The 14,672-nt window shown below is 34.6% G+C and overlaps 1 protein-coding gene across 1 annotated transcript; it reads right to left on the reverse strand.

The window, feature by feature from the left end:
• Positions 1-1,941: 1,941 nt before the first annotated feature.
• On the reverse strand, positions 1,942-3,636 carry LOC149158525 (UDP-glycosyltransferase 72B1-like). Its single transcript, XM_089434020.1, has 2 exons — positions 2,896-3,636; positions 1,942-2,844 (listed from the first exon to the last, which is right to left on the reverse strand). The coding sequence occupies exons 1-2, from the start codon at positions 3,634-3,636 to the stop codon at positions 1,942-1,944; spliced, it is 1,644 nt and encodes a 547-aa protein (XP_089290146.1).
• Positions 3,637-14,672: the final 11,036 nt, after the last annotated feature.

Here is a 14,672-nt window from a genome sequence, read left to right on the forward strand (position 1 = left end):
TTGCCATGGTGGATAATCAACACATTCACAATGGTGCCAGGACTTATTGTCAACCCTACAAAAGGAGGACTGATTATGACAAAGATGTAGTTATAGAAAAATATCCTATTCCACTCCTTGAAGATAGTGATACCAACAATGAAGAGCATTTTCAGGACAACCCTAAATTTAAAGATAGTTTTGTTGCTGGTTCCATTGAAGAAAGTACCACAAATCTAGAAGAGGATAGTTTTGAGGATACTATGTTTTGATGGGCCACCATTTTTTTATGACCAACATCATTATAAGGGGTATTTATTGACAGACTTCATGTGATAGATTGTAGCCTAGGTCCCCTGAGAACTATTGGCAGCTCTGAATTATTTAATATCCCCAACTGATAACAAATAAATAAATAAATAAATAAATAGACAGCATATGGTATTCGCCCAAAGGAACTAAACGCCCTGGTATTTGCCAGAAGTTTTCAAGGGCTTTAAAATGAGGAAGGAGTGCAAGGGCTTTAAAAGGAGGAAGGAAATTAAGAAGAGAATGGGAAGAATTTTGAATTTTTCTCTGGTGATTTTGATCCAGAGCTTAGGAGAGATTTTCGTCTCTGAGAATTTCAGGCGAGATCCTCTCACTAGATTCGAGGAGAACCAGTCTCACCCTAGCCAGCAACACGCAATCGGAGCCAATCTCACCCTTGCCAGCAACCCGCAACCCACTGCTGGTGCAATTTTAATCTTCTTTGGGAAAGGGGTTTCATGGGGATTGTTTCTGGGAACAAATTCTTGTGTTATTATAGGTCTCATATCATCTTGGGACTAGTATTGCAAATGCTATAAATTTTCCACAGAGATCACATCTGGCAGAGGAATCACAAGGTGGCTGCCAACAATTAGGGTGGTATATTGCCCAACTATAGATCGAGAAAAGAGAACCATCGCGCGGGGTATGAGGACAAGGAATTCATGGAGGTGAAGCACAAAACAAGAGATAGGGAGCATTGGGATAGACATAGGTTGCATACTCTGATCCCACAGCTGGAACGCATCCTCACACCCGGAAAGAGGCAAGTTTACTGATTGGCATAAGCACGGGACGTTGAGGTGGCCTTGAGGGCGAAGGCATAGTAACACAAGCATCGATCCCAGGCATGGGACAAATCGCTATTTAACAGTCAGTATATTCGAGGCATTGGTTTGACCAGTGGATAAATTACGGGTGCACATATTCTTTGGGGTTTGCATTCAAACAAGTTCATAAAGCTTGACATAGCAAATGAAGAAAGGGTATCCAAAATTCTGATGTATCAAAGTTCTGTTGACAATTGGAATGCCCCCAAATCTAGAGGACGAAGGTGATACAATTGCCATATGTGATAGATCCTTGAGTATGTGTGATCTCCCTCCCAATCACAATATTAGTAATGCAAAATCTGAGCAGTTAGGTAAGGATAATGGTGATACAAACCAGAGATATCAACTTCACTCCAATTTTTGAATCCATTTGGAAACTATGGGCATAGGTTTAAATCATCCACAATCCCAAAAATTGCAGCAGCAAAGATATTGAAAAAATCTTGAAAAATTGCAATAGAAAAGATATTGAAAAATGCTTGTTTTAAAACAAATGGGGAATGATGAGTACATTGATAAGCCAAAATATATATTCGTGACAAACTATCATTTAAAAATGGAAAGCTAGTCATATTATGAAATATGAAAACATAGAAAAAATAGCATAACACCACTGATTTGCCATGGGTTCACGGCTCGCTCCGTCAGTGGCCTTTATGTGGTGGCATGAAACATTTTACACAATTCTCATCTTTTTTTCCCTTCATTTCCAATTTTTAAAACAGCCATAATATGAAAGGCAAGGGGTGTAAAATTTGAATTGATCATAACCATCGACATACAGAATTCCTATCTAGAGGTTGTTCGTCCCGAATGGAAGTCATGTTTTGGTTGTTGTGGCTCCTAAGTTTGCTGCGTTCATTTCCCACTTAGACACTGCAGCGACCATGGCTTTGTACAAAGAACCCCCTTCTTTCAACACACTCATGGTGGCCTCCTTTAATTCTTTCACTCTCGCCCTTACCCTCATCGTGCCTTCTCCTTCCATCAACTCCCTAACAACTCTCTCCACTTCTCCTCTCTTTACAAAATCATCGCTTTCCATCTTTGCTGGGATCCCCACTTTAAACTCATCAACCAGTAGAAGGTTGTTCATCCTCTGTTCCGTAAAAAGAGGCCAACAGATCGTGGGCACTCCATGTGAGATGCTCTCCAGTGTAGAATTCCAATCGCAATGAAAAAGGAAACTGCTGGTGGATGGGTGAGAGAGAACATGAACCTGAGGCGCCCATGAAGCAACAACAAGTCCTCGGTCCTGGGTTCGGCTCTCGAATCCCTCCGGTAAGAGTTGAGAAATCTCTATTTCCTCAATAGACAGAAAGCTACTCGACGGACTGCGCAGCACCCACAAGAAGCAATGGTCACTTGCTTCCAATCCGAAGGCGATTTCAATCACCTGAGCCCTTGGGAGACCGGTTCCGCTTCCAAAGAAAATGAATAGAACCAATGAAGGCGGCTGCTTATCTAACCACTCAATGCAATCCGCCCCTCCATCTTCGATAGGTTTGTCATTGCATTCAAGTGGCAATGATGACATGAGCGGCCCAACTAGATAAAAGCGGGGCATTCGATCAATATCCATTGGATTACATATCGTTCCTGCCACCAGAGCTTTGATAGCTTGAGGCTCCAGTTCCTCAAAGGTGTTGATCAAAATTCCCGTCACTTCCCGAAGACGCGAGGAATGGCCGTAGAACCAGTAAAGGGCTTCATCGAACCTGTCCTAAAGGGGAGTCAGCATATCTCTGCCAGGGATTGGAAGAGTGCCCAGTACATCCATTGGCAAATCCATGTCTTTAAACGAAATTGGAATCTCCGAGACGAGCTTTGGAAGAGATAACAGGACTGAAAGCACAGACGCAGAGGCAGTGAAGAATACGTATGTCGGTATGTGGAGCTCGACGGTCACATCAAACATAGTGTAGCAAAAAAGATTAGTGATGAAATCAGAGATAGGAGAGGCAGAGTGGAGGAGGGATCTGAGAGCATTTTCCATTGCTCCTTTGGATTTTTCAAAAATCTTAGCTAAGTAAGTTCCGGTTTTCATATGTTGTGCGCCTTCCATCTCCTCCTCTGGCAGCTCGATGAAATTGATGTCGAGACCCGAGGAGGCCATGTTCTTGGAATAAGGATCCATTAGGCGAGGGGAGAACATCCATTTGCAGGTGATCAAGATAACGGAGAGTCCATGGGTTCCAAAGAGGTGCCTGGTGAGTTCTGCGACAGGGATGAGATGGCCCATTCCTGCGCCGAGAAAGATATCTACGTGAGGCTTTGGGCTCCTGCGCTCTGTGGCCACTGCTCTCCTCCTACGCTCTGTGGACACTGCGATGCCAAAGTAATGAGATACCACACTGTAATCGGTTATGCCTCCTACACTCTGCAGCCAGTGCTCTCCCCCTGCGCTCTGTGGACACTGCGATGCCAAAAGTAATGAGATACCACGCTGTAATCGGTTATGCTGACCAATGCGCAAACCATTTCCCGAACGAATTTGTAACCAATTTGTAACCATTTTGTAACCATCCTGATCGAACGGTTGAAACTGTTGCAATCGTCTAACATAGGATCCTATGGCGTACGAGGATGACAGGTGGGCATAGAGGGGAGTTCATTTCAGAGGGAACGCCTTACGGCGTAATCAATTTTGAAAACATGCTAATTATATAAAAGTTCTGATTCGCTATTGATATATTTTAAGATTTTGGTGTAAGTTGAAAACTAAAGGAATTGATATTGATATAAGAATACGTAATTTAAATTAATTATATAAATATTCTTGTTAATATAGTTATTATTAAAATTTTTCTTTATTTTAATGATATTGTTTTTATTATAAGAATTTTTGGAAGCAAAGTTTTCTTTTTTAATATAAGTATGACTATTAATATTATAAGTAAATCCAATAAAACAATTGATTATAATTTGGGGAATTATTTATATACATATATTTTGGAATTATTATTCATCACAAGCTTCATTGAAATCATAGCATTGAAAACATGACAAATAGAGGGTGGAAAATGTATTATAAGCTTGAAAACAATTGTAAATTGTTACTCCTTTTATTTTATGTGGATGAAAAGTTTGGGGATCTAGTATGTTTAAATATTTAAAAAAAAGCTAGAGTAGATCCAAAATTCTTTTATAACCTATAATCTCAAAATTAAAGGAAATATTCATCTTACAAACCCAAGAATTTTTCCCAATGAGAGCACAATCATCAACAAGTTAAATAACGTAGAATACAAAAGCCTTGTTAAAGTTTCCTCAAATTTCATCCAAAACCACCTTCATTTAAGGGGGGCTTGGAGGAATGTTCTAATTCATAAGACCATAGAAGATCATTTAATTCCCTTGAAGAACTTGGATATTGACCTTAATGACCTTTATGAATTCCCTAACATTGTGGACATTGTTTTGATTCCTCATGTAGAGGATGATATCTCTTATTTAGAAGACATTGAGTTTGGGGTTAAGAAAATCGCTAATGGAAAATCTAAGGACATTGAAGGCTACCAAGTTGAAATTTTAAAAATGGGAGAACTTATTCTCATACGGACATACACAAGCTCTTTAATTTGGCAGTGAAGCAAGACTTCCTTAAACCTTGGACAAGGAGCTTGATTGCGCCAATATTTAAGAGTGGAGATAAAACAATTCTCTCCAATTACATAGCCATTATGATTGGCCACATTAGTACAATCATATGGGCTTATTTTGGAAAAGAAGATTAGCCTTTGGCTTGAAAGCAATGATAAAAAGGCTAAAGGCAAAGCTAGGTTTAGGAGATATCATTCAGCCATAGATCATCTTGTTACTCTTAGGATAATTGCAGAGGAATGTAGCAATAATAAAACTGATCTATTCTATTTTTTTGTTGACTTTAGAAAAGACTTTGACACTATTTCTAGAACAAATCTATGGAAGAGGCTAGAGGAGATAATGGTTCCTCTTGAGTGCAGAGTTGTTGTGACAAGGTTACATGAGAATTTTATTGTCAAGCTTAAAACCACTTAGGGTTGATTGGAAGAAATAAAATGCAATATCAGAGTCAAGAAAGTGTGTCCCTTATCCCCTACCCTTTTTGGCATATGCATTGATAAGTTACAAGAGTGTTTGGAAGATAAAGGTTATGCTGATGATATTGTTCTTTTGGTAAGGAGCCATTGTGATCTTGGAAATCAATTTAAAATCCTCCAATATTTATCCTCTAATATGGGTATCACTGTTAACACCAACAAAGTTACTAAAGTCATGATAATTAAATAAAAAACAATCACCTATGATACTTTCATTTATGACAACAACTCCATGGAGGAAGTTCCTTCATACAAATATCTGGGAAACAACATCCATCATAAGCTCATTTGGCATTATAACATTGATAAAAGGATAATTTGAGGTTATAAATTTTACTGCGGGCTAGAAAATAAGTGTTAGTTAGCAAATCCTTGGATATGGGATAAAAAAACTCCTTTTTGAGACTCATCACTCCTATTATTTTACATGGGTGTGAGGTTTTCCTTTTCAATATATCTAGAGAGTTGTAGTGGAAGATTGAACAAATAAAAAAGCAATTTATAACCTACAACCTCAAGATTAAGGAAATACTCCCTACCCTAACCTTCTAACTGAAGCAAGTCATTCCCCCAATAAAAGCATGGCTATGATTAGGTATCTTATGTGTAAGAAGTTTATACAACGTGGATGCCAAGAGGTTTCCTAAAATAACTTCTAACTCTAACCAAAACCCCCACCTTTGGCTAAGTAAGGGTGGCATAAGGATGCCCAGTCTTGGCTAGTGTTGAAGCCTAAAATTATTGTCTTTTTCATTATCCTTTGTCCCTTTCCTTTGCCTTTTGTGACCATATTGTTGCAGTTTTAACCTAATCAAGGTCATCCCAGACTTACTCAAGCATATAAAATGTACTAATCATCCATGTTTTAGAATCTATTTTCTCTTTTTGAATTATAATTTAAACATCTCTACAACTACAAAATCTTGCTCATTTCACAACTAATATTGAATTTTGCAGCCATCACCATGATTAGACAGGTTTCAATGCTCCAATGAGGAAGTGAAAGGTGCTTGTAGATGACAAATGTTCCCCACAAGGATTTCCAACTATCTTCATGACCTGAAAGGTTCCAAAGATTGAAAAAAATATGAGTCAAATAAAAGGTCAAACTTTAGCTATGATATTTCAGCAGTCAAGCGAAGTTCGACAGGAGATCAAGGGAGATCACGCAAGCATAGAGAATATTTGTTCGATCGTGAAGACATGTTCAAGAAGAATCGCTCATGATTTTCTCTTCCAATAGCAAATCATGAGGAGATAGACTCTTGACTTAAGTTTACTTCTTAGATGGAAGATTAGTTTAAATTTCCTATCGGCATAGGACTCTTAGATCAATTTGATGAAGAATTGTATAAAAGTCATAAGGAAAAACCAAAAATAAAGTTAGTCATTGTTTATTTTAGTGTTTGCAATCTTTGTTTTAAAAAACTTATGCAGATTAATATAATACTATGTTCCCCTTTTCCAATGCGTGGTTGAGTAATGATTTGATCAGTGGATAAATTACACTCATGGGAGGCCCCCCTTGAGAATTGTAAGGATAGTTAGTTTCTATTTACATTGCAATTTCTCATAGATAGTTTGCATTCAATTCGCAATTTCATATAGTTTTTATTTCCGTTAATAAGAATAGTTATATTTTAGTTATTTTCTAATCACTTGTTGTTTTAATTCCAGAGCGCTCATAAAAAGAAAATGCCAAAAAACTTTACTTCTAGAATGCATTTAATTTCAATAATCTAGTCTTTTAATTCAGTTAAATTTTGTGGATGATGAATAGATGGTTTTCAGAGCTTAGTAGCTCACATTAGTAATCACTTGAAGCTACGTTTTCATTCGATTTGCTTTCCTTCTGCAAACAATTAGCGTTAGTATTTCTTTATGCAATTTAGAGTTAGAATTTCCTTTTCTACAACTTAGAGTTAAGTTTCCTTTTCTGCAACTTAGAGTTAAGTTTCATTTTCTGCAACTTAGAGTTAAGTTTCCTTTTATGCAAATAGTGTTAAGATTTCCTTTTGCAATATAGTGTTAAACTTTCAATTTTTTAATTAGTATTAAGATCTATTTTATGCAACTTAGCATTAATATTTCCTTTATGCAATTAGAAATAAACTTTCAATTCTGCAATTAGAATAAATTGAGATTTCAAGTTATAGATTAATTTTCAATACAATTCGGCATTTGGTTTTGATGTAGCTTTAATGGAAAGACCATGTGCATGACAACTCTTTAATATCATTTAAAATTCGTCTATACTTAGATCAATTTCATCCAAAGATAGAATTTCTAGCATATATGGTGCACATACACTTCATATGTACACGAACCTTGCTTAACAATTAATGAAGTAATTTAAGGTCAATTAAATTACCCAGCATGTTGGCGGTGTCACCAGGGAAGTGTATATAGGATTATATTCTTGGTTTGTATATCATTTTAGGCGCATTTAACTTTGATTTTGTAGATGCATAGTTAAAAAATGATAAAAATAATTTATCCATAGAGAAAGGGATTCTAGGGGTAGATTTGCGAGTAGAGGTAGAATTTCAATTCCAACATCACCACTCACCCCCACTAGACTTCGCAGTGCCACACCATACACTAACACTTGCAGCCCATCATTTTTAGGTAGATATAAATTCCTTGAGGTGCATAGGTCTGAAATCCAACCAAGAGATTCACCAACTTCTTCTACTAAAGTTGTAGTTGAAGAACCTACATCCCCAATAGAAGGAGTAATCTTTATCTCTTTGATAGGAGAACAATTTTTAGGAGAATAATTAGAGGTTCCTAGCGAAGAAGATGAGGAAACTTATTTTAATATACCATTAGCAGGGGAACTAGAAGAAGATATAGATAACCCTATTATAGAACCTTATATTACCTCTGAGGAACCTACAATGGCAGGGGAAGGAGAAGGGGAAGTACATAATGTAAATGGTGAACTTAGGTTGGAGGTGGAAGAGGCAGAGGAGGAAATAGAAGAGGCGGTGGAGGGCAAGGTGGTGGAGGAGAACCATATCCTTATGGATTTCCCATTTTTGATGAAGATACCACAACCATAATGAAATACGTTTCACCATCTATCCTCCTTAATTTCAATGGTTTAAGAAATGAGGAACTAGAAATATTTCTTTTTGAGTTTGAAGTCTTGTGTATATCTTATGATTACTTTCTTGATACTCAGAAATTTAAACTATTTCTAGCTACTCTTCAATATGGAGCACTTAAATGGTTCATGGGACTAGGAAAACATAATATTAGAACATAGGAAGAAATGAAAAATGCATTCTGAGAAAAATACAAGGATTATTGCATGCCCCATAACCTTAAGGATGAAGTCTTTAATATGATGCAAAAAGAGGATGAAAGTATTGAATACCTAGTCGAAATATTTTCTTATAATGTTAAAAGGGCTAGGATGCATGAATTAGATGATGAAACATTAACAACTCTTTTGCTTAAATCCATAAGAGATGAATGGATTGAACTTATCAACTTAATGGGAAAAGGATATGTTTCTCAACTTTGATTTGGTGAAATCTATGATTTGCGTAAACATATTTCAAGGGGCAAGGCTAGAACTGGTAAAATGACAAGAAACCTTGCTATGTCCAGAATTAGTAAATCTGCAAATGGAATAGTAGGTAGAGCTGAAATATATAATTTTCTTGATAATTTGAAAACAAATATCCTTGGGAGTCTTAGTGAGCAACTAGATACTCTTAAGATACAAAACAAGAAAAAAGTTGAGAATGTTGCATTATCTATTTTATGTCCCAGATGTAGGAAAAAACATGCCTTGAGAGAATGTCCCCTTGATAGTATATAAATTTGTGTCATATGTGTTGAAAATCATAATACAAAGGAATTCCCCTCAATACCTGGTCTTAAAGTTGTTTTTCAAGATGAGGTTGGAACAAGCCAAGCTGAATCACTTTGTTTTATTTCTAAAAGGCCATGGAAAAATCAACAACCAAATATGACTCAAGGTTTCAATACTCAATCATATGCACAACCACAAAATAACTAGAATGCACCTATGCGTTGCCAACCTTGGTCCTCGCAGCCTCAAAATCCATCTTGGGCATCAGGTTGAAAAAACTCTTATGGAAGAAATCTTTAATATCCTCAATTCCAACAACCTTATTCCTTTCCACCACATTATTATCCTCGTCATCAAAGTCAATTTCCTCAATTCCAAAATCCAAATCAATGACTTTCATTACCATTTCCTCAAAAATCCAATCAACCACCCGCTCAACCACCCCCGAATCCAAATAATAAGAATAAACAAATTGTTTATAATGTTGAAGGACAAAATTTTCAAGCTTGTATGATAACCCCATTAGGTATAAATGATTTTTAGCATAGATCTAATAGGGTTTTGAAAATGAAGTCACCAACATTTTCTATTCAAAAATTTAACGAGGATGAATTCAAGCAAAATATGCAATTATTAATCAAGAAAATTCTCCTATAAAGGAAGATGTTCTTGTACAATCAAAGGATGAGAAAAAAAAAACTTCTATAGTTTCTCTAGTAGAATAACCTTCTATTTCCTTACAGGATCCACCTTTTCCTGAAAGGCTCAAAATTTATAACGGAATAGAAAGGAAAATTGTTTTACTAGATTACAATATGCTAAATGAACTTAAAAATATTTTCATCAAAATTCCTTTACTTAAAGCTATAAAGGAAATACCAATATTTTAAAAAACTATTAAGTAGATATGCATTAAAAAACCAGGAAGAAAAAGTAAAGATGTTAAAAAGATCCAATTGGTAGGGAAAATTGTTGATATTATGATGGGGAAACCAATTATTCAAAAAGATATAGATCTAAGTTCCCTATTATAAAATTTCATATAAATGGTATTGAGATTCCAAACGCTTTGATTGATCTAGGAGCAACCATCAACATTATGAGTAAACATACGATGGAGCAATTAAACTTCCTAATCTTCAATATACCCCTACATTTTTACAATTAGCAAATAGATCTTCTATCAAACTAGATGGTATATTGGAAGATGTGTTTGTTTCCTTATATTCTTGGGAATATCATGTTGATTTCATGATCTTAACCCCAAAGAATAATTTAGGAGGCCATCCATTGATCCTTGGTAGGACTTTTCTAGTTACAGCTGATGCATTTATAAGTTGTAGATCTGGTGACATGTATATTTATGATGGAAACTCCATGAATAAATTCACATTGTATCCACCTACAAAAACAATAAAGTAGAAAGTGAAATTTGGATAGATGATGAAAATGAATACTTTGTTGATATGCAACCAATAGATACTCTCTCACAATTAGATGAGGAAGATCAATTGATAAATTTAATGGATAATAATGATTCTTCTTCATATTGTGAAAAGAACAAAGTTTTCGAGAGTAATGAAATATTAAATATCTATAATCTCACCAAATGGCTTTACATTCTATGGAAAAGTTTGGGAATTCTCAAATAGAAATTTTTCCAGGAAAAGCATTGAATATTAATAATAACTTGGAAGAATTTCAAGAGAGGAAATTGATAAAAATGCTGCAAAAAAACTATTCTACTTATGCATGGGAGTATACTAATATTAAAGGGATTGATCCTAAAATTTGTATGCATCATATTTATATCTAGGAAAATGCCAAACCAGATAGACAACCTTAGAGAAGAATGAACCCTAATATGAGAGAAATTTTTGAGGAATTACAAAAGTTAGTTAACATGAATTTCATTTATCTAATATCATATAGTTAATGGGTGTCACCTTTAGTTATTGTTCCAAATAAAAATGGGAAATGGAGAGTTTGTATTGACTATAGGGAATTAGAAAACACTACTTTGAAAGGTCATTTTCCACTACCTTTTATAGATCAAGTATTAGATACCTTAGCAGGGAAGAAATATCTTTCATTTCTAGATGGTTTTAGTGGATATAACCAAATCTAGCTAACACTAGAATATCAATATAAAACTACTTTCACATGTCCTTGGGGAACATATGCCTATAGGGTACGTCCCTTTGGATTATGCAATGTGCCTGCCACATTTCAGAAAGTAGTTTTAGGTATCTTTTCTAATCTAATTCGTGATTGTGTGGAAGTTTACATGGATGACTTCACTGCATATGGAGATACTTTTAAAGAAGTTATTGAAATTTTGGAAAAAAAATCTTATTAGATGTAAAGAAGAAAACCTTTCATTAAGCCGTGAGAAGTGTTTTATGATGTTCAATGGAGGAATTATTTTAGGCCACCATATTTCAAGTGATGGAATTAAAGTGAGTACATCTAAAGTAGAAGCAATTTCTAAAATTTCAATTCATGTTTATCAAAAATATGTTAGAAGTTTTCATGTATTTACTGGATATTATAGAAGATTCATAGAAAATTTCACAAAAAGCCTCTCTAGTTTTCAAACTTCTTCAAATTTTTTTGAATTTGTTTGGAATTCTGACTGTCAAAAAGCATTTGAGACATTGAAACAAAAGATTGTTGAAGCAACAATTTTAAGAGGACCTAATTGGTCTCTCCCTTTCCATATTTCAACTGACGCTTCAGATATAGATTTAGGAGTTGTGTTGGTACAAAAATATTTTACTCCTTATGTTATTTATTATACAAGCAAAAATTTGACTCCAACATAGTTAAATTACACTATAACAGAAAATGATTTTTTAGTTGTTGTGCATGCCATGAACAAGTTTTGTCATTATATCACTGGTTATGACACTTTTACTCATACAGATCATTCTACTTTTAGATATTTAATGAAAATACCAATTACTAATGGTAATATTACATGATGGTTGTTATTATTACAATAATTCAACATTATTATTCTTGATAGACTAGGAAAATAAAATACAGTTATTGATTTACTTTTTAGAATGCAGAATAATAATGATGATATTCCTGTAAAATATAATTTTCCTAATGAATATATTTTTGCAGTATCTACTAAAACACCTTGGTTTACAGATATTGCCAATTATTTAGCTACTGGAAAATTACCTCCACAACTATCAACCAAGGAAAAGAAAAACATTATCAAAACCAATGCACCTTATTCTTAGATAGAAAATGGACCTAAATTGATCATCGGAAGGTGTGTTCGAGAAGATGAGGTACCATAAATTTTGAAAACTTGTCATGATGAACCATGTGGAGGACACTTTGCTGACAAAAGAACTACTTACAAGATCTTTCTTTTGGGATATTATTGGCCATCTATTTTTAAGGATGCCCAAGAATATGTCAAAAGATGTGATAGTTGTCAAAGAATGGGGAAGCCTATTTCATAAGATGAAATGCCTCTACAACCACAGGTACTTCTAGAGCCTTTTGAAAAATGGGCTCTATATTTTATTGGGCCTATAAACCCTCCATCTAAATAGAAAAGGTATATAATTGTTTATACATATTATGTTACAAAATGTGTAGAAGCTAAACCTCTTTTATTTACAATTGAAAATGATGTAGTTACATTTCTTTTTGAGGATATATTTACTTGTTTTGGTGTTCGAATAGAAATTGTAATAGATAAAGGTACTCAATTCATATCTAAGTTGAATCAAAAGATCATAGAGAAATATAAAATTAAGCATCAAAAGTCTACTCCATATCATCCACAAGCTAATGGATAACTGGGATCCACCAACAAGGTACTTGAAGCAATTGTAACTGAGATTGTGCATTTTCATAGGAAAGACTATGCAGAAAATCTTTCAAAAGTGTTATGAGAATATTGATCCACATGGAGGAATACAATTGGACATACTCCTTATGAGCTTATCTATGGGAAGCAAGTTTTTATTCCATTTGAGTTCCAAGTGGAGACCTTTAGAACAATTGCTAAATTGGGCCTTGATCTATCGAGAGCTCAGAAACAAAGACTAGCACAATTGCATGGGCTGGATGAGATCTGATAAGATGTTATTCAAAGAAACAACATATTTCAATAGAAAATATCAAGATGGCAGGAAAGATTTATCAAAACTAAAAAGTTCAAGCCAGGTGATTGGGCTCTTCTTTTTTATTCTAAATTCAAATATTTTCAAGGAAAGTTTCAAACTCATTGGCTTGGTCCTTATGAGATAGACATTGTTTATCAAAATGGAGTAGTCAAGATAAAAATTATTGATGACGAATAAGTTACCTTCCTTGTTAACGGTCATAGATTAAGATATTATCATAAACCACTAACAAAGGAAGAATTTGTCAAATATCTGTAAGAAAATTCTAAATTCAATTTGGTTAAGAAAGGAGATTATTCTCCCCATTCTCCAACTCAATTGTAATTATTTTTATCATCTAATTTTTTTTACTAAATAAATAAATAAAAATAAAAGTATAAGCATGAAAACAAACAATTTTGGCTACTTATATAGAAAAAATTAACTGAAAACCAGTTCTTGGTGGTTTATATTTTCATACTCCCTTGCCTTTTCCCTATTCTTTTTATCCCTCTTTTTCTAATAAATTTTCTGGTAGCCAAAACCAATTTTGAAGATCAACCTTCTTCATTGATCATCAAAGAAGCAACATAAATAATGAATCCTCCTCTGATTGAGAAAAATATCTCAAGGAATAAGAAACAACATAATTAATGTCATTCTTTGTCTAACCTTCAATTCTGCGGCTGAGTTTAATTAAACAACATTACCACCTCACATTCAAAGAATCCACAACAAACGAACATTAAAGGTATCCACAAAAAAGGTATGTAAGATGTTAAATTATTTTCATATAAGAGAATTAGATTTTAATTCATTGGATGATTTCATTAAAAAAGCATGAGTTACTAAAATACCTTATGAGCTGCCTAGAAGATTATGTTCCACTAGCATAGTCATTACAACCTAATTCATCATCATGACTTATTACATCAAATCTATACGAAATTGCATAAATCATATTGATTCTAATGAAGCGAATATAAAAATAGTGGGAAATCATGTGAAAATGTTTAGTCCTATCCTAAATCAAATACCCCATGAGCACCTCACTCCACAATCATCCTAGTCCATCCCACTCCATTTCACTCCATTCCATATCCCTCGCTATTCAGTTTTCTCACCTCCTTCTTGTAAACCCTCCATTGCCTCTGTCAATAGGAAACAGTTCAAGACCAAGACTTCTCTCCATCATGGGTATCATCATTCGATCAGAACCCAATGGAGTCAAGTTCCTTCAAACATACCCAAGAGTCAGAGAATAATTTTGACAAGTAGGGTGGCTCATATTCTTTGAAACATTCGATGAGCATGAGATAGAGGTGACTAAAGATTTTACTTGAGATTTTGATGGGGTTGAGGCATAAATTGGTGACGTTAATGTTATATTGACAGAGTCCATAATTGTAGAAGCTACAAAATTTCCCAAAAATGGAGAGGGTTGGTTTAAGAACAAAAAGATCAAGGAAAATGACCGGGTAAACTTCCTTAGAGAACCAGGTATGGACAT

Source organism: Pinus tabuliformis, chromosome 5_2 (genome assembly GCF_031772625.1).
Source record: "Pinus tabuliformis cultivar Carrire ecotype Pingquan chromosome 5_2, CPIR1, whole genome shotgun sequence".
Lineage (NCBI taxonomy): Eukaryota > Viridiplantae > Streptophyta > Pinopsida > Pinales > Pinaceae > Pinus > Pinus tabuliformis.